The sequence below is a fragment of the Podarcis vaucheri genome, assembly GCF_965113315.1.
Source record: "Podarcis vaucheri genome assembly, chromosome: 13".
NCBI lineage: Eukaryota > Metazoa > Chordata > Lepidosauria > Squamata > Lacertidae > Podarcis > Podarcis vaucheri.
In genome coordinates, this window is record NC_138751.1 from 54,296,738 (window position 1) to 54,321,745 (window position 25,008).

At 40.2% G+C, this 25,008-nt stretch overlaps 1 protein-coding gene across 2 annotated transcripts in view; it reads left to right on the plus strand.

Annotated features, from left to right (window-relative positions):
* The window catches only part of ERP44 (endoplasmic reticulum protein 44), a 32,131-nt gene that overhangs the window by 1,518 nt on the left and 5,605 nt on the right, over window positions 1–25,008 (plus strand). For both annotated transcript variants that reach the window (XM_082195712.1, XM_082195713.1), the window contains exons 2-10: window positions 10,028–10,100; window positions 10,958–10,997; window positions 11,373–11,488; window positions 17,057–17,241; window positions 18,007–18,122; window positions 18,569–18,626; window positions 20,266–20,382; window positions 22,284–22,395; window positions 23,916–24,057. In XM_082195712.1, the coding sequence (XP_082051838.1) occupies window positions 10,028–10,100; window positions 10,958–10,997; window positions 11,373–11,488; window positions 17,057–17,241; window positions 18,007–18,122; window positions 18,569–18,626; window positions 20,266–20,382; window positions 22,284–22,395; window positions 23,916–24,057 (959 nt within the window). The remainder of the gene's footprint in view (window positions 1–10,027; window positions 10,101–10,957; window positions 10,998–11,372; window positions 11,489–17,056; window positions 17,242–18,006; window positions 18,123–18,568; window positions 18,627–20,265; window positions 20,383–22,283; window positions 22,396–23,915; window positions 24,058–25,008) is intronic.

Sequence of the window (25,008 nt, forward strand, 5' to 3'; positions counted from 1 at the left end):
GTGATTAAAATACCAAGGCAGTGTTAAATGATGTCTGGGGTGCAAAATGCCACCATCTAATTTCCTCCAGACTCTGAGAAGTAAGGATCACTTCCATATCTGTTGAGTGCGGATAGCTTAAGGTAGGCCCAAGACATTTTGGCACCTGAGGCAAACCACAATATGGTGCCTCACCCCTCTCCAAGGAAGAAGGGGTGAGGGAAGATCTACATCAGGAACATAGAGGGAATAAAGATTGGGATCTGCTGCCCCTGGGGATGCTGCCAGCTGAGAGATCACCTTACCTCATGGGTGAACTGGCCCTGGAGAGTGCTTTCTGTTACAGGGATTTAAACTTTATAACTCCCGAAGAACAATGGTGCTCAGTCTGTTCTGGCAGGAATTGGTTTGTGTGTGATGCGGAGTTGGATAAATTTAGAATTATTACTATTCTGTGCTTAAAATGAACAATTTAAACTGTCTGAAAAGATTATTTGATAACAACTCCTTCCCGCTTCCTTGTGTCCCTGATTGACCCTTTTGATCATTCTTTGTCTGAGAGGTAATTCTACTGTGACATCCCTGTACGAAAGGTGCAAGTATAGAGTTGGCTGGGATGTAGGGAACAGCTACAGTTGGGGGACTTCATCACATCAGTGAAAATCAAATTTTAGTCTGGTGCATAGATCTACAGAGTTCAGCTTCTTGAAATAGATCTGCAATATCCATATATCGGGCTCTTTTTTGGCCTTTTATAATGATAGCTTTTTCTGTACCTCTTTCTTTAAGGTTAGATGAACTTGGACTGTGACATGAACAAACCAAGAATTCTGTTATTGCTTCTTTCAGTGAAACATTGGGGAACCTCTTTAAGAGGTGGATGATAATGTGATGGTTGGCTTGTCAATGGATAGGAATTACTGATAGCAAAAAAGAGGAGTGAGAGTTGATGGCCCTTAGGTTTGATTCCCTTACTAGGAGCACACAGAGCTATATTAATTTATGGAAATTGCAGTTGCTCATAAGAAGTTTTTAAACAATTTATCATGACTGCTTCTCTTATAGTCTGATTCAAACATGCATGCTTAGAAGTCCAATTGATTACCTCTGGGCAAGTATGCTTAGGATCACAGCTGTGGTTGCACAAAAAAAAAAAGTAGTTAGAATGGCATTAACTACTCACTCCTTTCTTTCCTGTGGTTACAATGTGCTTTGTGCAATTTATAAATGATACTACCTTGTTGAGTTTCCTAAATCTGGACATGTGGAAAATCTATATTTACAGTATCTTAATGCTGAATCGCCTTCATTTTTCTTAAACCGAGTAGTATTTACACAGAGCACCTGAGACAAGTGTTAAAAACTCAGATATATAAGCTGGGCACCAAATGACTCCTTAAACCGGGGCTACGGTCATCAAAAAGGAATGTCTAGTTGCTGTTTGGGGGCCAGATGGCTTGAAAGTCATATTTTTCAATAAAAGTTTTTGGTTCCTGAAATTTGTTCTGATTGTGCAGATAAAATATAGTGGATCGAATTCTACAGAATGTGTTGTTAGTGTGTGAAAACACGCTAGATCCAAGGATTCCCAGGCATAGACCTCCAGATGGTGGAGACGTCTGGTGCTATTCTGGCGCCTGGGCATCTTGGTCACAAGTGGCCAATAGCCAGGTGCAAAATGTGCCTGGCGAATTTTGAATGCTGCCTTAGACATGGGTCTACAGTCCTGCAATCAAGTATGGTCTTTTAACTTCAGGTTTGTAATTCAAGGTTGTTTATTAAAATAAAGCAAGAAAAAGGAGATATCAGAAAGTGAATTAAAAAGAAAACAGTAATTTTCTAACTGATTCTTTCTCTAGCACCTTATCTCACTGTGACTTTCATCAGGCAGCAGCATCCTTACTTCATGCAGAGTGATTTGGCAGTGGCAACCAGGGTACCTTAAGCTATCCACTTTGAAGACATGCACCAAGTGATTTGATTGACAAGGGGAAAGTTAACACCCAAACAAATAGGTTTCATTGTAAGTTCAGAACTTACTCATTCCTTAGCCCATGAAAGTAGTTTTAGGTGGCATAAATTGGGAAGGTTGTCTCTTTGGTTCCTGTCAGACAAGTTTAAAGGGCAAAACAGCCTTGTGTGTCTATGTATTGTTAACCTTGTCTAATGGAAGATAAGTTTTTATCAGACATAATGTTGAAGGAACAAAGTGTTGAAGCAGCTTTGATTTTCATCACAGGTATTCATCAGATTAGTACAGCAGGAGAATCCTGTAAAAATTGACTGGTGCTGTTTCTGTCTTTCTTACTCAACCAAAACTAAGCCATCTAATTTTATTATTTCTCATGAACAAGCAGAGAGATAAGTAGCACTTAAATGCTGAAGGGGGTGGGTGGGATGGCATATGAATCTGCCCTTTTCAAAAAGACTTGGCTTGTTTCAAATCGGGCCACAATCCTATCAAGTTTGGGTCTGACTCGAAATGCTTTCCTTTCTTGAGCATAAAAAAAACAGCTGCTGAATCAAGCAAAACCATAAACAGTGTTGCCAGAGGAAACAAGAACTGGCCAAGAGATTTTGATATCTGGTTTGCACTTAACACTAAACCACATTAGAATGTGCCATACCCCTTCCCCCTTATCTCACATTGCCATATTAAAGGGCTTTGCTAGCATTTAGTTTCCCTTTCAGAGAATCATAGCTTAGCATGTACAAACCATAGAATTGTAGAGTTGGAATTGACTGCAAGTGTTAGCTAGTCAGCCATCTTCATAACCCATGGTTTGAAGTTGGCTTGTTTAAAAATTGTCTAGAAGATTTCATACTACATTCTGTGAGTCTTACGTCATTTGAAGCCAGGATTATTTGGAAGTTAACATGAACTCTAGGAAAGTCCTTTTTCCAGCTGCATAGGAGATGAGTAGGGGAGAGCACAGAAGTTGGAGGCTTCACTCAGGCCAGTTTGGCTGACGCACATAGTGCATGGTTTAATGTTATATGTGAACCAGAACAAATTGTGCTTGCCAGTCCTTTGTAGTTGAAAAAGGCCAAATTGTATTTCTCAAGTTCCATTTCTTAGTCATATGGTTAACAGAACTTTGACTACAAAATCTTTGCAATAGAGACCAAGGTATGGTGGGACTGAGTTGTATTAACCAGCTTCTGTAGTTGCAGAAATATCTCCAAAGATAGTAACATAAGAAGCTGTCTTATACCAAGTCATTGACCATTGATTCACCTAGCTTAGTATTATCCACTGATTGGCAGTGGCACCCCAGATTTTCAGTCAAGGGATCTTTCCATGTTTATCTGTAGATGCTGGAGACTAATCCTGGGACCAGTGTTCTTCCACTTATACTAATCTCTTTATTGTTATCACTATACTCTACTCTTTATTGTTAACATATACTTGTTAAGGGTATACGTACTCTATCCTTAACATATACTTTGAGGCTTCAAAGCACATACATTTCAATAATCCTTGAGTGTAAGACAGGCACAAAAAATGGCACCCAGACTTTTAGAGGTGCTCACAAATGGAGAATCTTCAGGCACAAAATGTGCTGGAGTCCTGCTAATTTCAAACTCTGCACACATCAAGGCGACCTCAACTTCTTACAGCTTTTGTATCTGGATGCCAGGGGAATAATTATATGACATAGATGACCAGGAAAGTGGCTAGTGAGCAAATGGCCCAGTTTGCATTTCAAATTAAATCAAACCTGAAAATGAAACGAAGTGTGGTTTAAATGAAGTTTTCATTATGGTCCTCTCTGGGTGCCGCAAAACAAACCAGAGTTATGTTATGGTTTGTTATGTTAGGCTTGTATGACATGATAAGCCAGACTCTGGCTTGTTGTGAGGCAGGTATGGGGAAGAATCACAGCAATAACTTTTCAGTAGTGTGCACCAGCATTCTGCATTTTCACATTAAATGCTGTTGGGGTTTTTTAAACTGTGATCAAATGTGATGTGTGAACCAGCTCAATGCTTTGAAAGCTGTTGAGCAAATGATGCAGATTAAGATTCCATTTAAATATTGAGTGAGCCTTTAATTGAGTTATTACTGTGTGTTTTCTGCCGTCTCTTGAGCTGTGCCGTCACCTGATGATTAAAAACAAATTATGGATTTTATGGTACATGGCTCTGGTTTTGGAAGGCAGTTCCTGTATTAATTTCATTAGTGTATGGATTATGTTTCATGTGGGATACACTTAGAAAAAATGATGAATTGGAGGTATCTGAGAGGGTAAGGAGAACAATCAAATAGTGAACTTAGGGAGAAAGCAAAAATTATAGAAGCTAGAAGAATAGGAAACAAAATAATTGAGAGCTTGTTTTTATTGATGATTGATCCATGTTGATCAGATCAAAGTACATTTAGAATATACTTGTATACTGTTGTATTAACATAGCTGGAAAAAAATAAAAATCCTGGTACTAGCAGCAAATAGTATGCTCCATTCTAGTATTCCAGAGTTAGAAAAAATGCTAGTATTCAGCGTTATTTTTAAAGCCCAATATAAACATATTGTGTGTTTATATAAACTGATACAAACTTGCTGTGTGAGTTTTGATATCTGCAAGTACTGAATAAGACAGAAGCAACTAGGTAGTTTTGGTTTTGGATGGTGTTTTAAGTGACGCTTAAAGGATATCATAAATTGAGCTCATGGTATTTTGAGCAATATTTGTATATTTAAATGGGTACATGTTGCTTTGTGCTAATAAGTATGTTTGTAATAATGTGAGTACTTCCCTGTTCTTATTTCAGTTACCAGTTTCCACTCAGCAGTTACTAGTAGAAATTTTTGTGTACAGAGATCAAAGAGATAGGAGTCTACTTATAAAATGTGATTGTGGAAATTAGCTCACTGTTGCTCTAGGACTGCTGTAGTACTTAATGGAGCATATTTAATAGTAGCAAAAAGCATGCTAACTTACAAAGGTTTATGCTATTTGTGTATATTCAAGGGCTGGTTTAACCCAAACATTCAGTGGAATCCTTGACACACAGCCTGATGAAAGTCTGAGTGATGTACAAAGGTGAAACCAGGGAACATTGCTGAAGGGAAGAAAATTGTCATGGAGACTTCTTAGGAAAGCGATAGATTTGTGGACTGACTCTTCCTGTTCATGTGGATTCTTGAGACGACTGTAACAGCATTCACACATCATGGTAAACTGTATAGTGATGTAGTGTGCACAACCTGATCTCACCCACTTTGTTCATCCTTGCTATTGTGGGGAAAACAAACCATGATCCCTAATTTAGCATTGTGTCTAAACTGGGAACTGTGGTTTTGCTTAAAACAGCACTAACCTTTGGTTTGGAGCAAGACAAAGCACAGTCCTTGATTCCAAAACAGTAAGCTTCTTTTAACCCTCAGGGTAGAGCAAAACAGCTCAGTTCAGCACATTCATGTTAAACTGTCAACTGTGACATGCACAGTGAGCCTCTATATCTGATAGGCTGCAAGGAATTAGAGTACAAGAATGGAATAAATATGTCTTCTAATTCTGTGGCTTCAATCTGATGCTACCTTTGCCCAGATCCTTAACTGTTGTTTTTTAATACAAGCCAACAGTTGTAACAAAAAGTTATAGTTAAGTAAAAATGTATCCGTTTTAGACTCCTAATGAGTACAGTAACAGTTTTCAGGACATTGCCCTGTTCACCTTACATCCTTATTTCAGACATTGTGATACGTATCAAAATATCACAATGTTTAGCTGGTGATATATCATGATGTAGGAAGCCAGACATTGCTCAGCCCTAGTGAAGTGTGAGAGCAATTTTCAAATGAAAAGTGCTGAACCCTTCCTCTGGCCCACCCGTCCTTGTAACTTTTATCTTACCTGGGCTTATATCTAGTCTTGAAGCCCATGAGAGGGGAATGGGTGGACAGAGCTTTCTCAGCATTTCTTCGCCACTTGAAATTCTAGTACCGTCACCCATGCCTTACAGCTGTTCAGCAGCCTACTTTTGAAGACTTACCTTTTTTATTTTCTGTCATCACATCTTATTCTGCTGACCAACTTTGGTTTGCCCTGATGTACATAATACTGTCAATTGTAAAAAGGTTTCTGACCCCATTTTGGGTATGTTGTAATTTCTAATTTTGTGTCTAGTAGCCCTTTTCACTTCAGCAACACCTTTGCTCATTAAGCTTTCTTGACAGGAGGTTGGGTTTCTATTTAGGGCTAATTGAGAGAACTGTGCTGGAAATGTATGTAAATTGCATTTAAGAGAGGCTTAGGAGTAACGATTTCATGGTATGAGAGTTTCTGCAACACCACTGTATTGGAGATTATTGATTTATTTAAAGATGTTCACCTTAGATAGCCCCAGATCCCTTGTGTATGTACATAGTCATGTAAGGCTATATGTCTATCAATGTTCATATAGTACTTAAAAGCATAACTTTTGTAATACAGGGAGGTCAGGACCAAGTCCCATGCCCACCAGACTCTTTCTCCACAGAGCTTCTAGCAGGTAGTACCTGACTGCCCAAATGATTGAAGGAGCCCAGGGTTATGATCTTCTTTATTCAACCAAATTTGTATATCACTTGATGTATTGAACTTCTAAGTGGTTTACTACAAATGAAACATTTAAATTACCAGCAATTTCATGCAGCTGGTGATATTTAAGATCATGAGTCTAGGGACAGGTAGATAAACAATACCATAGAGCTACATAAGCCAATGGTATACTTTAATACTCCTACACATGCCCATCTGTGGAAGTGAAAAAAACATGATAAAAGGGTTAGAAGAGATCTATTGGCAACACTACTTAGCACTGTTACTCTTTATTGTTAAACTCCTTAATATATTGTCGATACTCATACCTCGAGGCTTCAAAGCACATACATTTCGGTAATCTTTGAATGTCAGCCAGGCGCAAAAAATGACACCCAGACCTTTTGAGGTGCTCACAAATGGAGAATCTTTAGGTGCAAAATGTACCTGGCGCCCTGCTAATTTCGAACCCTGATACCAAGGAGCCAAATGGGCTCCACAAAATGGGAGAGAGTGTTCAGGGGCGATCATGTCAACAGCCTGAGTCATTCAGGTGTTCCAGGGGTTGCCCAGGGTTTCAAAAGTAGCACCAGTAATATCAGTCGGAAATTCCCTCAGAGCCGTCTGGAAACCCATTGAATCCATCTGCCCGCGAGGGTGGGCCATCCTAATAGGTCCCCCACCTCTTCAGAGGGGGTATAGTTCCCAAGTATACAGCCTGGACCTTCGGGCAAAGTTATTTCAAGGGATAACCTGAGTCTTTCTGTCCATTTTAGGAAACGCTTTTTTTGCATGCCACTAATTTCTGAGGTGCAGTTGATGGTTTTTCTGTAGTGGGCTCAGAGGACTTTTTCTGTGGTGGTACCCATGATGTGGAATCCTCTGCCATGTGAAGTCAGATTATATACTTTTCCAGCAAGCCTTGGGTTTTCTTGCTACTTAGATTTCTCTCTTCGACTATAGCTTCTCTAGCATTTTATTGCTGCTCTTGTGTATTTTTTTTATATTGCAAGTGTTGTTTCACATTATTGCTGATCATGAAATGTTTATACTACTAGCTGCTTCGGGTATTTGAACTGGAGAGAGAAAGTCACTTTAAAGAAAATAAACTAGTTTGTGTGGGATTTTAAGTGCACCTTTTAAGCATGTAGCAGAATTACCTTTTTTTTTTTTTTTGCAGAAAAGAGCTAATGCAAGAGAAAGTGTTGTAATCCTGTTTAGTCAAGGCTAAACCACAAACGAAGTTCTAGCTAGGATTTGCTAATGAAAACTACTGAAATATATTTAGCAATTTGGCCTGCTTAATGAAAGGAAACCTAACAATGTGTATTGCCTTGACTATCAAAAGAAATGCATTTTTTAGGTAAAGAGAAATGTCATTGGTTATTGCAGAACAAAAGTTTAAGTTGTTCCAGTATTCAGGACATAGAAACATTTGTGATACTGCAGAATTGTTCTGTATGCCCACTGCATTAACCTTTGATTATCAGATGAATTTGATGTCTCGTTTAACCTTAATTAAGCACACTTCCCCATTCTGTATTTCAGCAGTATGTCTTTTTAGTTTTTCTAATAAATCTTGTTCAGACTGCAAGCTGCAGTTAATACCTTGCACCATAAATTAGTTATCTGTCCTCTACAGTACTGTACTTAAATTTCCCTTTCACTTAAATTGCTAGTAGTCTTAGAGTAAATTCAGAAGTAAAAGGGATATCAAGATTAAAATGAGAAAAAGAAGCTATGGATGGATTATAATATGCAGCAGCAATTGATATTTGGAGGAAACCATGGAAGGGTGGAAGGGAGGCCAGTGATTATAATGTATAGTTATTATTGATGTCTGAAGAACTGTAGTGTTGAAAAAATACAAATAATTTATTGTGGGTTTTTTAATCGTCTCAGTAGTTTTGCTGAATTTCTGCAATTTTCATCCAGTGCCAGGCATGGGTGGGTGGGTTTAATGTAGGAAATTCTAAAACTTTTCATTTCATTCTTAACCAAAATGTTTTAATAAATTGTTTGGCATTTGCTTTATTGGAAATGATACCTTCTTGACCTCCTGTGCTTCCATTTCCTTTTTCTTTCATTAGGTAGATCCAGCAAAATATTTAAACTATTTAATATTTAAATATTTAAATATTAAAAATATTTAAATCCCATGTTTTTGGGAAGGGACACGGGTGGCACTGTGGGTTAAACCACAGAGCCTAGGGCTTGCTGATAAGCGGCAGTTTGAATCCCCGCGATGGGGTGAGCTCCCATTGCTCAGTCCCAGCTCACGCCCACCTAGCAGTTCGAAAGCACATCAAAGTGCAAGTAGATAAATAGGTACCCCTCTGGCGGGAAGGTAAACGGCGTTTTCATGCGCTGGCCGCATGACCCGGAAGCTGTACGCCAGCTTCCTCGGCCAATAAAGCGAGATGAGCGCCGCAACCCCAGAGTCATCTGCAACAGAACCTAATGGTCAGAGGTCCCTTTACCTTTATGCTTTTGGGCGTGTTTTAATTTTATTGAATTAGCATAATACCTATTTTGACCATACAGTGGTGCCCCGCAAGACGAATGCCTCGCAAGATGGAATACTCGCTAGACGAAAGAGTTTTCCATTTTGGAGGTGCTTCGCAAAACGAATTTCCTATGGGTTTGCTTCGCAAGACGACAATGTCTTGCGAGTTCCTGCTTTTTTCCCCCCTCCCCCCCTTTTTCTAAGCCGCTAAGCCGCTTATCAGCTGATCCGATCATCAGATGAGCCGCTAAAAGCTGCTAATAGCGCTAATGCGCTAATCCGTCAATGGGCTTGCTTCGCAAGACGAAAAAACCGCTAGACGAAGAGAATCACAGAACGGATTCTTTTCGTCTTGCGAGGCACCACTGTATCTGTGTATCTCCTATTTCCACCCTTATATTTTCCATGGTTTACTACAGTTCCCCCTTTTCTTGTAACTTATGTATTTATGTTCTTAATTAATATATTTATTCATTAGAATTTTATCCCACCCTTCCTCCCAAATGAGCCCTGGGCAGCAACCTTCAAAATGCTAAAGGCCCCACTATTTTAGTTACATTAAACCAGAAAAGAGTAACAAACATCTCTAGACATATATGTGGAGATCTTTCGCTTAACTTTAAGATTTATTTCTAAAGTAAAGCCTGGCAAGTCTTTTAAAATACATAAATGAATTGCCAGACTTAGCATTTTGCCCTTGCATATTTGCTCCTTTTCCTGGATATTAGGATGGACCTCCGTTGTGCCATCAACACTGTGGAAACTTGGATTGTGTTTCATATTTCTTGAGCTCACTGCACACGTTGAAGCAGCAGTGTGGATGTTTTGCAACAAAGAACCGTACACACGTGGACCTCTACCTGGGCTGGAACCCCTACAGTGTCATGTAGATGTTCATGCTGAATATGTGAGAGTCATGGAGCTCCCTTCATTATAATACAAGGAGGAGGATTTGACCAAGAAAGAATGAGATGGATAAATGTCAGATTATTTATTAAAACGTGTGTACTTTTGCAGGTGTCCTGGTTTTTTAATCCAGCAAGAAGTGAAATAACAAGCCTCGATGGTGGGAATATAGATGATACTTTAAGTAAGTATGCAAACCTTTGCCCTGTTGTTTTTATACAAATACATTTGCTTTTCTCAAGCAATATATTGTTGAATTCATTTTTGGTATGTGTTCCTGCCAGCATTCAGAGTCATAAGCAGTCTGGGGAGAACACTGAATTGCTTTAAGCATGTCTTTATGTTCAGTTTTAGTTTGTTCTGTGCATGTGTACTTTTGTTGGTTAGGACAGGATGACACCGAAAGAGAGCTAATGCAAGAATCCTAAATTGAGCGCAACAGTGACAGATAAAAATTGCTTTAAAAACTGCTTTTATCTTTGGAACTCAGTAACATTGGAGAAGCTTCATAACGCAAATCTAAAAGTAAAATCAAAGTTACACTGCAGTCCTAGGCACATACAGTATATTCAGAAGTAAGCGCCGAGTTTAGTGGGGTTCACTTTCTCATCAGTATCCATAATTGCAACCCTTACTTCCCAATTATAAGTTTGGTTTTGTGTGTGAAAAGTGTGACTGTGTAATGCTAATTTTACCAGGACAGGTTCAAGGTTCTTACATTAATTTACAAGGCCACTGACAACTGGTGTCCAAATGTATGTACCTTTACAGCATAGAGCAACACATTCCAGAAGAAAGAGAGAATAAATGGGGAGGAAAGTTAGCCTAGTAATTCAGGTTTTGTAACTAAAGCTAGCTCAAACTTTGAATTCATATATGCTCAAATTCTCTCTATTGCAATTCTGGGAGCTGTAATGTCAAGATTGATTGTGTGCGTGTGTGTGTGTGTGTGTGTGTGTGTGTGTGTGCGCGCGCGCCTAGTTAGGCCTTGGTTTTCTGCTGTCGCAACATTTAACAATAAAATGTCATTCTTTCCTTTAGACAATGCAGATGTTGCTTTAGTGAATTTTTATGCTGATTGGTAAGTATTTCTTCTATTGGACAGTACTTTCAAACTTCTGCAATTGTAAGACTCAAAACAGAAATTAGACAATGTTAAATTTATTGTATTTAATTAGCAAAACATACAAAATATTTTCTCAATCTGCTTTTAAACTTCTAGTAGATATATTTTATTTGTGTCTAATGTAGCCTATCTGCATGGCCAGGTGGTACTTCCCAGGAGTAGACCCTTAGAACTAGAAACTGCCTTGGGCTCCCCCACTTGCTCCCCTCCGTGTGGGTGGGAATGACAATCCACAGTAGAATTACCGCTTCAAATGGTGCTATATATGGAATCCCCAGATATTTTATTTTCAGTAATTGGACCTTTTTTTTGTATTCTCCCTTTCGACAGGTGTCGTTTTAGTCAAATGCTGCATCCTATTTTTGAGGAAGCTTCTAATGTCATTAAAGAGGATTTCCCAGATAAGAATCAAGTTGTGTTTGCCAGAGTAGATTGTGATCAGCACTGTGAGTAATCCTTTTTCATTCAGTTGTTACCATTTTAAATGTCTTGTTGTGCAAATTCAAGTCTTGAAACCTCTTTAGAGCAACTACAAGCTTTTGCAGTGGTTTAAAAAGGATATCTAGTAAAACGAATTATAAATATATTTCAAAAGAGAGGAATTTCTACAAACCTTGTATGTAAAGGCTGCCAATAACCTGCATTATTCAACACAGTTTCCCCAAGCTTGAAATTGCATTCTCTTGCAAATATGTTTTTAAGAAAATATAATACAATAAAATGCAGGGGTTTGTGGTATTGGGAAAAGTAGGTCTGTGTATACCTTCCCTAATCTAAAATTGGAAAGAAATATACAGAAATCTCTTTTACTTGTGAGGTGCTTTTTCAGCACGAAGGGGTCTGGTTCTCTTTTACATAGAAAAGCAGTCCTAACTCAGTGTTTGATACACGGTCATGATCCACGTTTAAAAGACAATGGCTTGGATCCTAAGACAAATGGATTCTGTTCAAGGAGGTTCATTGAAGCAAAATGTCCCATTTCATTCTACGCCCACCATCTTCCTTCTAGGGAGACATTTTTGGGCATCACAGATTACTGCAGCAGGAAGAAGGGGGCAGGAAACATAACATGAATTTAAGGTATCTTGCAATCCAAGCTTTCAAGTCTTGGTTTGAACATGTTTGGTTTCTATTTGGCTTCCCTTTAAATCAGGATATATTTTTTAAAACCCTTAACTTAGATTTTTTTAAAAACCCATCTATCCTCCAATACACATGAGTATTACTCTCTGTGCATCATAATGGGTACAGTTCGTTATGCCTGATTACGCCAGTAATGGGTATGGTTGACCCAGCCACAGAACAGCAAATTGAGCCATATAATGAGCTGCCATTTAAACTGTCTCATGTCACCCTTCTGTGTTTACTGTATAGCATCGCATACTATAAAGATTCTGAATTAAGTATTCTTTTCCCTTAATAGTAGACATGAGCTTTTTCATAATAAAACTCAACACCTTTGGTTTCCGAGTGTATAGTATACATTGGCTTTTAGTGGTGTTAATTGGGCAGAGGCATCATTTGCAATGCAAATAGCATTCCCCTTGTGAAACTGCAGTCTCTGTAGGAAGCAGAAGTAGCTGCTTTCACATTCTTAACTGCATTCACAGTGGTCAGGCTCTCAAATCTATCTTCTGTTTGTGCACTGGTGCTTAAGCCTACTGTGGGCCCTGGCAGCTCCAGCCTTCCAGTCTTTGAGGCCCAGCAAATTAAAAAGAATTATTGATGTCCTGCACAATGTTTGATACCTAATGACAAAATGTCATTTTACTTGCCCTCACAACCAATATAAAGATGTTCTGTTGGGAGGATGTGTAGATTCAATTCTTAAAATTCTGAAGGCATTAGTGCTTTTCTGTTTTACCATGCTTCTTAAAAGAACAAAAAAGCGGGAAGTGTAGAAAACTGGGTGCTGAGACTGTGGTTGATTGGAAGGGTCCAGATTTAATTGGTGAGGCTCCCTGGAAATTAAATACACTTTAATTTTTGGTTAACATGATTGTGCAGTTTTGTTGTAATACTGTGGGAAAGGGTTGGAAAAGAAAAGGATGCCTTATTATTATTATTATTATTATTATTATTATTATTATGGCATGCTGCAGATATAATGAAAGGAGTCTCTTAACAGTGATTGAACAGTCAAGAGCAGCCTACCAAATAAAGTGCTTCCTTTCCTGAATTAATATGATCTGGTTGCTGGTAGCAGAAAGTTGCAGGTGTCTGCTAGTAACTGTCAGAGCCGTCTTTCCCATTGGTCTTAGTGGTTCGTTGCGCCAGGGTGCTGGCCTCTCAGGGGCGCCCTAGGGAGTGGGGGAGCTGCACGGCTTTGCTGGCAGCCTCCCCTTTCCCTGCGTGCCCGCCAGCTGCGCCCCGCCAACTATATGGCTGGTGGGCATGCAGCTTTCTTCCCAAGCCTCCACAGGAGGAGAGCGATCCCCGCAGAGGCTTAGGAGGAAAGCTGCGCGCTGCTTCCCTCCCAAGCCTCTGCATCTGCTAAAGACGGCCCTGCTCCCGGTCATTGTTCTCCTCCTGCTTCCTGGCAAAAGGCGGTGTGCAGCCTTCCCAGGCGCCCCAACGCCAGAGAGCATGTCCACCAGCACATTTTCCTACTAGATCGCTGCCACCACACCGGAGATCGGGGCAGTGGGGGAGGCAGAGGACATTTTCCACACTCCCTCTCTTGTTTTGGAGTTGCCGGGGGGGGGCACCACGGCGCCAGATATACAAGCTCATGCACACATGTAATGGGGTTTGCTAAATGTACACCTGTAGCTCCCCCCTCCCCCATTATATGTTTCCAATTATTCAGTGTGCCAGCTATACCAGTTTCAGGTAGGAGTCTTTTGGAAGTCAGCAACAAGTACTTTGATGAACAACACATGTTGTTGATGAATAAAAATCATAACATTGTTTGCACTTTTATGTTTTCAATTTTAGAAGTATATTGTAGTAGCTATAATTGTGTTGACTCCACTTGTATCACATGTCAAGGTTTAATGAAATTATTTAAGATGTTCACTGTTTGACTTGTGAATTAGTTCAAACAGCATTTCATGTCTTTGCATTTTTTATACTTTTCTGAAAGATAATTTCCAAAGGCACTGCTGATGGTATGCTAACCCTACTGTCTCTAGATGGTGGTTTTGGTAGTCTGTATACAGTTCAGGGAAATGATTCAGATGTTTGTCCATAAGCTCATACACCATAAATGTCCCTCATCAAATTGTGTGCTGGCTTTGTTGCAGCAATCCTAGTTTGCATTAATCTGTTGTTTCCTGGTAATATTCAAAGTGAGGAGCTCTGTTTTAATGTTGGTTAGCAGACCAGGATAACATTGAACCAGAGTTGCTTAACTTAGCTATAAGAGGAAATGTTGGCTTAATGAAGCAGGATGAAGCACAGAGTGGGAGTAGGAGAGGAAGCGGCAAGGGGGAAAAACATGAATGGGGTTTAAGAAGCTTCATTTACTATCTGAACATGGCTATTCTGAAGCCCCCTGAAGCGGGGAGGTGGGTAGGAGGCTGCAGACCAGGCGAATGTATTCAGAACTGCCTACTGTTCTTGCCATGAGACATTTGGATCCATCCTCCATTGCTCTTACAAGCTTACTTTACAAACTATCTGTTGGTATGGCGCTGTACTTCAGCTGCAATTTTTGTTTCAGATAGTTGTAACCTTTCTTGTCACAAGCTATTTTAATTGGCTGTTCACACCCCAGCAGAATATGATGGTTTAAATTATTTCTAAAATTTGGAATAACCTGTTCTGCCTTCTACAGGGGAGCAGAATTGACATGGAACATGGTGTGACAATTCTTTTTAGGTACTCTCCAGCATGTCCACAAACGTTTGCTTTTCTGGTTTAAGAGGATGGGTTGTTGGCTTAAAGACACTACAGTCATACCTCAGGTTACAGACGCTTCAGGTTGCACATTTTTGGGTTACGAACATGCCGAAACCCGGAAGTACCGGAACAGGTTACTTCCGGATTTCGGTGCCCGCGCATGCGCAGAAGTACCGAATCGTGACCTGCTCGTGTGCAGACACAGCACTGCAGGTTGCGAACGTGCCTCCTACATGGACCACGTTCGCAACCCGAGCGTCCACTGTACTGACGTCATAAAAACTTCACTGTTAAATTGTATTAAAGCTACATGTTAAAGCTATGGGAGATCCATAGCTTTAATACTGGCATCAAAACCAGTGGCATTTCCATAGTATTCTTTAATATAGGTACCATATTGACCAAGCACATCCTCACATATTCCCTCTTTTGTCCATGAAGTAAGATGGATATATGATGTTGAGACAAGGAGGAATATCGGTCTTCTTCTATTGTGCACCAACAGGATACCACAGTTCATCTCAAGATACGGAAGCAGAAAATGTGTATAGAGAGAACACAGGTGTATTCCCTCCCCTGCCATTGATTGCATGGACTTTATGCAAAGTATAAGGCTATCAGGCTCTGGTCCTCAGATGCCTGTGGTTTTCAGAGTTGATCAACCTTAGTCCAGGTTGAAGAATTCCTAAGTGGTTGGATCTTCTTACCTTGTTCTCTATTCCTCCACCCACAATCTAACTGGTTACGACTTTGCCTGTGGGTATTGAACAGGAGCACCTCTTGGAATTGAGCCCATCTGAGTAGGTGGTTCAGATAATGTAGACATCCACAGATCTTCCATAACTGTCCATAACTTGGACAGGGTTTGTTTGCTGTATAGTGTAGGTGTCAGACAGTCACCCCCCATTGCTATAGAGGTACCTCATGTCTTTAGAATCATGCAAGATGGATTGGGTCAGGGTTTGACACACACACACACACACACACACACACACACACACACACACACAAAAAGGCAGCTGTTGGCAGTAGAAAGAGTTCTCCATACCAACATCGACAGCCCCTTTGCAGGGCACCCTTTTGTCAGTCACTTATTCAAAGGAGCCGCCATTGTGTCTGAGCCAATGAAGCATAGGTCCCCCCAATGAGATTTACTTTTGGTACTTGGAGGCCCCTCTTGGATCCATCTTTATAATGGAAGTAACCTACAAGTGTCAGATTCCATCTTTTGAGGGAAACAGCTATCACTGCAGCACTAGGCAGTAATACACATCTGGAGTATGTACAGGGAAGCCATTTGGGTGAACCTTACCTCATGTTAGAAATAAGTTAACTCCTCTTGTAAACGTCTAACGTCTCCAGTCCCCTCTGACTTGAATAACACTTGAGTCCAATTTTCAATTCTCTTTCTTGTTTTGAGTTTAACTGTCTGATTCATATTTCTCTGGGATTGTTACTGCCATAATCACATGAAGTATTAAAAAAAAACCCTATATATACAAAATTACCTTAAGAGAAGGTTTAAAGAAAATTAAAGGTAACTGAAATTAGGTATGTCAGCCTCTTATAATGTAGGTGATTAACAGCTAATTTAGCTAATTGGTTAAATTAGGTTAAGTGCTAAATTACTGCAGTCAAAACCCAATTAATAGTATGAGGTTCTTGAACAAGGGCAAGTTGGTGTTAAAAGTGTTTTAAAAGGTGCTCATTTGCTAAGAAGCAAATTCTGATCAAATTCCTTAATGTGTGTACTGTACTTATTACCTCAACTACACAGTGGTCTGACTGGACATCTGAAGTGCATATTGGGAAAACATAACCTTCCTACACTTGAATTACTGGTCTAGCATTGGGGTTAAACCCTTCCCATATTTCTGACAGTGACTACATGTCAAAACAAGGCATTTTGTTAAGGATTACTGTTTATAGTACAATATTAAGGGTTATTTATAGTACAAGGTCCCAACTACACACATTGGTATTTGGGGTCTGAAATACCCCATTAGTTAAAAGCAACCATACATAGAAGCTTGTGGTTTTAAAAGAATAAACTTTAATTACTTCTCTCATGATATTTAAAAGAAGGGGATAGCAGCATTATTGGTTAAAGAATACTAACTCTATACATTTATAGTTGCATATTTTCAAATGTTTTTTAATTACTTTTTCAGCGGACATAGCTCAAAGGTACAGGATAAGCAAATATCCAACTCTAAAATTGTTCCGGAATGGAATGATGATGAAGAGAGAATATCGGGGTCAGAGATCGGTGACAGCCATAGCAGATTATATCCGACAACAGAAAAGTAATCCTATTCGAGAAATACTCAGCTTGGAAGAAATTAAGTCTCTAGATGTGAGTGCCCCCTGCTCTGTCTGTCTCCCTTTCATTTCAGTATGTTAAATGACAATGTATAACTTAGGAAATGCATGTTCGCCACTTAGGACGTTCTGCCTGTTTCATAGCTAGTGACAACTGTTACACAAATGCTCTATATTTCTGGTATTAAGCCACATTTGTATGTAACGCTAAACAATGGTTGACTCTTCTCTACTCTGTGTGCTCCACTCTGTTAAGAATCCTGGCTCAACATGGACAAGTCAAATGAACTCTGAATTAACTCAACTGTGGTTAGTTAAAGAAGTCAGCTTCATAACCCATGGTTCAGAGTTGCCTTGTTTAAACTGACTTAATTTAAGGGTTTTTTGACTCACAATATTTGGTTCATACTTAATGCTAAACTAGCATCCTTTGAAAAGGAAGTTGAATCCTTCTGGCTGCCTAGCAAAGCAAGGGAGAGAGGTGTGATTTTCTCAGGTTTATTCTAGCATGTGCAAAAAGCAGTGAACCTATGACTTAACATGCAAACCAGCCCTTAGTGGCTTATTTTTTATGGCTTTCTTGATAATGTAATCAGATGTCAGATATGCTAACTTTAAACAAGTAATCCATTTTGCAACAAAGAGGGACTTTGTATTCATTATATATTCATAAACCTTTAGTGTATTCTGACACTCCATTTGGTCACAAATTGGAATCATTCCCCCCCCCCCCCCCGCTCAAGGATTGAAGGTTAAATGAAAATTTGAGTTATAATGCCTCATGTGTTTTTTGTTACAGCACAGTAAAAGAAATATTATTGGATACTTTGAACACAAAGACTCTGATAATTACAAGACTTTTGAAAGAGTAGCAAATATTTTGCATGATGACTGTGTCTTCCTTGCTGCATTTGGGTAAGATTGTTGTTGTTGTTGTTGCTGTTGTTGTTGTTGTTAAAAAAAAAATACAATGATATATTTGGGTAGCTCAAATACTACTGTATTAAATGCAGAAGAGTAGCATTAATCCACTGAGACCACACATCAGTGAATACATGATTCCATAAGTTATATTTCTCTAGCATCCCTCCAGAAATCCTGCTGACAGGAATCTTAAAAACTAGGGACACTTGCTTCCAAAATCTGAATTTGAAGGTACTATCTCCTCAAAGAAGCTACCCCATGCCCCATTTTTGTAATCTGCTCGTACTCTGCCATGGGGAAAAACTATCTGGCTTGGTTTGCAGTAGAGACTGGGATACTAACTGTAAATCTGCTCCTTGCCCTGTATTTTGTAAGTGTACTTAACCTTGAGTGTACTTAACCTTAATAAGAAGATAAATTGTAACTACCTGTCTTAGGTCTGTTTCCAAACCAGAACGATTTAGTGGGGACAACGTGATCTATAAGCCACCTGGGGTGAGTTTAAATATTTTTCTATCCCTTATCCTTATATTTGATAAAGTATCTAACCCAAATCATGTAGTCCTCATATTAGATTTGGTGCTTCCTGCCAATTGGAGCATGTTAAAGTTGCAGTTTTCTAGTGAATTCAGCTAGAGGTGTTTGGGATTTTTTACCACCTGATTGTGGAGACGCCCAAGATTGAAACAGGCAATTAATATCTACTCACCCAACAATATGCACATAGATATGACACCAAATATATGGTAGGCACCTCTGGTAATGGTGTTCCACAAGTTGCTTGCAACACACTTATTCATGCGCACATTCCTGAGGACTAGTTTTTAGTTCTAGCTCTATTGTAAATTCTATGGTAATGGTGTTTGTTTAGTATTTTACTGTTTTATTGTGCTAGTTTTCAATCCTATAAACTGCTTTGTTTTGGTTGGAAGCTGTTGTATAAATGTTTAGATAAATGAGATAAATAGATCTAAGTTATTGATTGTCTAGGTGTTTTAGAAATCTAGCAGTTGAAACTTCCAAAGAGGAAGATTGTGTAGTGATTCTGGAATTCCTCAGTAAAAAAAGAAAGCTTGGATGTGTGACAAACTTTTGACATATTAGCTACAAGCTCCACATTTTGAAGCCATTAAAAAAAACAACCATATAACAGTGTGTATTGCAGAAGAGATCATTCACAAATCCGACTCCTTAAATTTAACAAAAGAGGTAACCATTTTCTTCCTTATAGCACTTCTGGTTTTGAAACTTGGATTTAGCATTTCAGAACTAGTGTACACCTCCATAGCTGCCTTGGGCAGGGTGGGGGTGTCCCTTGGAACGGAATGTCATGAACAATACATACATTTTGTTCAAATATATAAAAGGATGTCACATAGAGGAGGGAGAAAGGTTGTTTTCTGCTGCTCCAGAGAAGCGGACACGGAGCAATGGATCCAAACTACAAGAAAGAAGATTCCACCTAAACATTAGGAAGAACTTCCTGACAGTAAGAGCTGTTTGACAGTGGAATTTGCTGCCAAGGAGTGTGATGCAGTCTCCTTCTTTGGAGGTCTTTAAGCAGAGGCTTGACAACCATATGTCAGGAGTGCTCTGATGGTGTTTCCTGCTTGGCAGGGGGTTGGACTCGATGGCCCTTGTGGTCTCTTCCAACTCTATGATTCTATGATTTTAAATTCTATAGAGAGTTAGAAAATCTTAGTAGTAAACACTGAATTATTGGTCATGGTACTACTGATGGTCCAGATCAGTCATCTATGTCTGGCACCTTTTTAAAGAGCCAAGCTTTCCCAAGTCTCAAAGATGCTTTTGAAAACAGCATCCTATTGAGAACTTACTCCCTCCTAGGTGTAGTGTCCAGGTGTTCTCTCCATGTGATCTTGCAGTATCATGCTGTTCTTTCCCATGCCCCTGCTTGATGCCGTTGGCGGCTGCTGGCAAGTAGGGTGTGAGGAACCTTGCAACATGCTGCTGCCTAGACTCTGTGGCAGGGGTAGAAGGAGCTTGCCACAGGGTGCTGTGCTCTATGGCATCTCCATCACAGAACATTACAATATGTATATTTTAACGGTGCACAATGTTCTTGTTTTTCCCCTACTGGTGATTTGACAAAACAACAATCCCCTTTTAACAGGAAAATGCTCCAGATATGGTTTACTTGGGCTCTATGACCAATTTTGACTTGGCTTATGCATGGACTCAAGATAAATGTGTTCCACTTGTTCGTGAAATTACATTTGAGAATGGAGAGGTAAGGAGTGTCTCATTGTTCAATATTTCTAGGTATTTAAGTGAGAAACTGTGATAAACATGTTTGGGTCTCAAAAAACCACTTGTCAAATGCCCTCCATTTACTTTATGATATCATGTTTTTAGCTATAAATTCCCAAAGTCTGATATATTCTTAAGTTAGAGCAAATGATGTTTGTACAGAATTATGGCTTGTATTTGAATAGTATATACTGCATACCCTGTGGTGGCGGAGGAAGGGGAGTGCGGGCCGCCCCGGGTGTCATCACTGATGGGTGTGTGTGACAAAATAACAAAAATATGAGGGTGTTTTTTTTAATGGGCTCATGAAACTTTTTAGTTCAGTCAACAAACATAACGAAACGCAGCTGGCACTGAGCGCCACACCACGGGGACTGGCACTTGCCACGGGGTCTGCAATGTGCCCAAGCCATGCGTCTCTCTTGGCAGTGGCGTGGTGGCTTGCACATCTGCAGGCTCCGTGCTGCCTAAAACGGCAGCGTGGGACTTGCGTCTGCCCTCCGCCTCTCCCTCAGCCGCCCTACAGCTGAGGGGGAGGCGGCAGAGAGGCTCCATGCAGCGCCCCCCGCCCCCACCCCTGGCTGCAGGGCGCACGCGTCACGCACGGCACCCGAGCGGCTAGCTCCACTGCTGTGGTTCTGCAGATTTTTGTTGTGTTTTCTTGGTTGCAGCATAAGTAAATGTGTCAGTGTGGTGATCTAGTGTAAGAGTATACAGGAACTGAGGAGAAAAACAAGCTATTAGGTACAGGTGTCATGCTCTCCCCTCCCCTCCCCCCCCCATTTATGTGCGTCGACTCATGCATGACTATGCTCAGAAATAAATAAATAAATCAGTTGGCCGCTCCTACCTACTGCCAAGTTCCTCACTCCCTGTGCAGTGGAGCATGTTTCCATTTAAGACACCAGCCCAGCCCCAGCTGCACATCAAACTCAAGGTGTGAGCAGGCAGGCAGTGTCGCCACACCCCATATGTACTTGCCCATGTGCCGCACAAGCCGCACATCCCTGCCTCGGCCGCTGCTACCAATGCCAGGCCGCTGAGCCTCAGACAATAGAGATAGGCAGGAGGAGGGGGCCAGAGAACATAGTTTGAGCTATATATAAAAATATGCCCAGTGAACAAAGCAACACATTGTTGGTTTATTGGTTGGCTGGTAGGCGCTCATCCCATGTGCTGTTGTCCTGCTGGAATGGAAGGAACACCTGGAATAATTTAGGACTGAGGTGGTTAGCATGCAGAGCAGGGAGAGACCTGAATCCAGCTTGAGGCCAAAACCTTAGCTCCCTTACCCCCACATGGGTTACTTCTTCAAGCAGTTCTCACCTATCCAGACGGGCCCGAGTTTGGTAAATAAGTTAGTAAAAAGCACCCTGACATATCGGCCAATGTGTGCTTTTTGCTGTCTCCTGGGGTTTTGAACCAGTTGCTCATCATTGCTTTTATACTGATCCAATTATATATTTTAACTACTGGAACAAGTAAAATTTTACTCCTCTGTTTTTAACAAATGATGGCTTTCCTTAGTTGGTCAAATGTATATACCATGAACCTGATAAAAACCTGATTCTAGTTTACACTTGGTATTTTAATTTCCCCATTAGAAGTATCTGAACTCCCAGCTCATGAAAATGTTCAGCCTTTTTTTGTTTTGGAGACTGTTCCCATGTTAAAACAAAGATTGATTTGAAGTGTTGCAGGCTCGTCTGAATAGTTATGTTTTGTACCGTGAAAGCTCTGTCCACTCTAATTTGAATACTCCTTTACATAATATGCCAAGAGTTGATAAACATGGAAGTCCTGCAGATTCAGCTGAAAATGTAAGGAAAAAGTGGTAGAAAACGGAAATCACTCTTTGCCAATTCTTCTCTCTCCACATAGGAATTGACAGAAGAGGGTCTTCCTTTTCTTATACTCTTTCATATGAAAGATGACACAGAAAGTCTAGAGAAGTTCCAGCAGGAAGTTGCACGGCAGTTAATAAGTGAAAAGGGTAGGTGTGTGTTGTTGCCTTGCACTTTGCCTTTAATTCTGTTTGTGTGTGTTGCCTTTGAATCCAGAAAACAATATTAATTGACAAATCAGAATTTATTTTTTTTTGCTGTGAGTGAAAGAGATCCTCTTGAATGGGGAAGGGTAACCTGTAACCCTCCAGATGTTGTTGGACAACAGCTCCCATCATTCCTAATCCTTGGCTATGCTGAGTCCAACAGCATCTAGCGGGCCAAAGGCTCTCCAGCCTTGTTCTACATCCTATCTTCATCAGTGCCCACAGTGGCAGGTTTATGTTACAACCACTCAAGTCAGTAGACTACAGTCGGTCAACTTCCACATAAACGGGTTAAGGGTCTATAAGAATATAAAGACAAAAGAAGAGCCTTTCTGGATCATACCAAAGTCTCATCCATGGCCAACCAGATGCCTATGGGAAATCCAGAAGCAAGATCCAAGTCCAGGACATAACATTTTCCTGTGCATCATCCTCTGCAAACTTTGTAGCTCTCATATGCGATTAGGGTTATGTCCTCAGCAGCATAGGGCAGTTCTTTGCATTTTTAAAAATGGGCTTGGGGATCTTTAAAATTCATGCCTCATGTGCAGAGCTTTAAAATTCATGCCTCATGTGTAACGTGCTGCTATTAGTGGTAGCTGACTTGCTAGGGTTTGAGTCAAAATGGGGATGTGGGGAATGGAGCTACTTTAAGCAACACCTGAGGCTGCAAAACAGGTGCATGTGTGAAGATGTTGAAAAGTGGTGAAAGCTGATGAAATGGGACATGGGATGAGCCTACTGATATCACTGCAAGATGATATCTAACTCACACTTGCAGTAGATCAACTTAAATCAATGGACTTCAGTTACTTAAGTTACTTGGCCAACTCTTAATCTCACTAACACTGGATTCACAGTCTAAATTGACAGACCTTTTTTAAAAAAAAGGGGAAAAAAGAACTGAGCTTGAAATGGAGGAGGTAAGGACAAGGCTAGAAGGAAAGCAATTGATAAATGTTTCTGACGAGTCCTTGCTTAGGATAAAGAAAGCTCACATAGAAATCTATATTAGGGAACATTTCTTCACCATGCTTCATCCCAAATTGAGAATGGAGTTGCATTGGACATGTGTAATTATTTCTACAACTGATGGCAAAAAATGGCTGTTTACATACTTTGCAGACACTTCCAGCTGTATTCCATGGCTTCCTAATGCATTTATGCAAGTATAATATGAATGTATGCAGTAGTTTCATGTTGATTATCTACGGACACTTTGTATGGTTTCTGCTTAAGTAGAAAATTCATCACCTTTGTGGTGGCGCAAGGTTAATAAATGGATGTTATAAAAAGAGTTCTTTTAAAATTGGTCTGTTGTGGATGTCAAATCACATGGAAATATCTACCAACACGTGGACATATCTCTACCAGTCATTATCTAAAGACCTGTTAAATATACTGTTGTTTGTTGCAACTTACATTTTTAAAAAACAAACTAAAGCTTGCTTCTGAATTTCAAGGTACGATAAACTTTTTACATGCTGATTGTGACAAGTTCAGACATCCACTCCTCCACATTCAGAAGACTCCAGCAGACTGTCCTGTTATTGCTATTGACAGTTTTAGGCACATGTATGTCTTCCCAGACTTCAGCGATGTGGCGTGAGTAGATGATTTCTTTTCTCTTGGCCGTCCAGCCTTGAAAAGAGGGAAGAGGCTCGTGTGGGGAGAAGGAGAGGGTGGACAACCAATGCCTTTTTCATATTATGTAGCAGCGTGTAAAAATAAATGCTTACCCCAGTCCCACCAGCCACTCTGGGTTTAGATGTATTAGAACAACACAAAATGCAATCAGCATTCAAGGCCCCTCATCCCCAGTACAATAATTGAATGCTAAAATGTGCTGAATTTTAGAGAGCCCCCTGTGGGTATTCACACAGCTACCATGCATGCCGTTTCCCCCTTCCTGCTGTAGTTTCTCTGCACTGCTGGATTCTGCTCCACCTGGTCCCCCTGTGTTGCAGCTTTGGGCAACATACAGTGCTACAAAAGGAAGGAGGGGCTTTTGGATTCTGAAAAACAAGGGGCTTTGGATTCTGACCATTTTTTTAAGGACAAGAAAATGGATTGTTCTGAAAGGAGCACACAGTAGATTCTCAAAGTAGCATAGGCAGGGGAGTTGATGATCAGATGCTTTTGAAGAAGAAAACAAATATAAATAACTGGAGGGATACGTCCCAGAGGTTGCCTCTCACAGTGATGCCATTACCCAAATCTATGGTGCAACCACCATTGTAGCACTGTGCACAGTTCTAGCTGCCTCACCTCAAAAGGGATATTGTTGTTGGAAAAGGTTCAGAAAAGGGTTGCGAAGACGATCCAGGGGATAGAGCAACTCCCCTCTGAAGAAAGGTTGCTGTGTTTGGGATTTTTTTATTTTAGAGACAAGACATAGCATGATAGAAGTCTATAAAAGTATGCATGGCATAGGGAAAGTGGGTAGAGAAAAGTTATCCCTTTCTGATAACACGAGAACTCACAGTGAAGCTGAATGTGGAAAGATTTGGTACAGGTAAAAGAAAGGATTTCTTCACGGAACCATAGTCATACTGT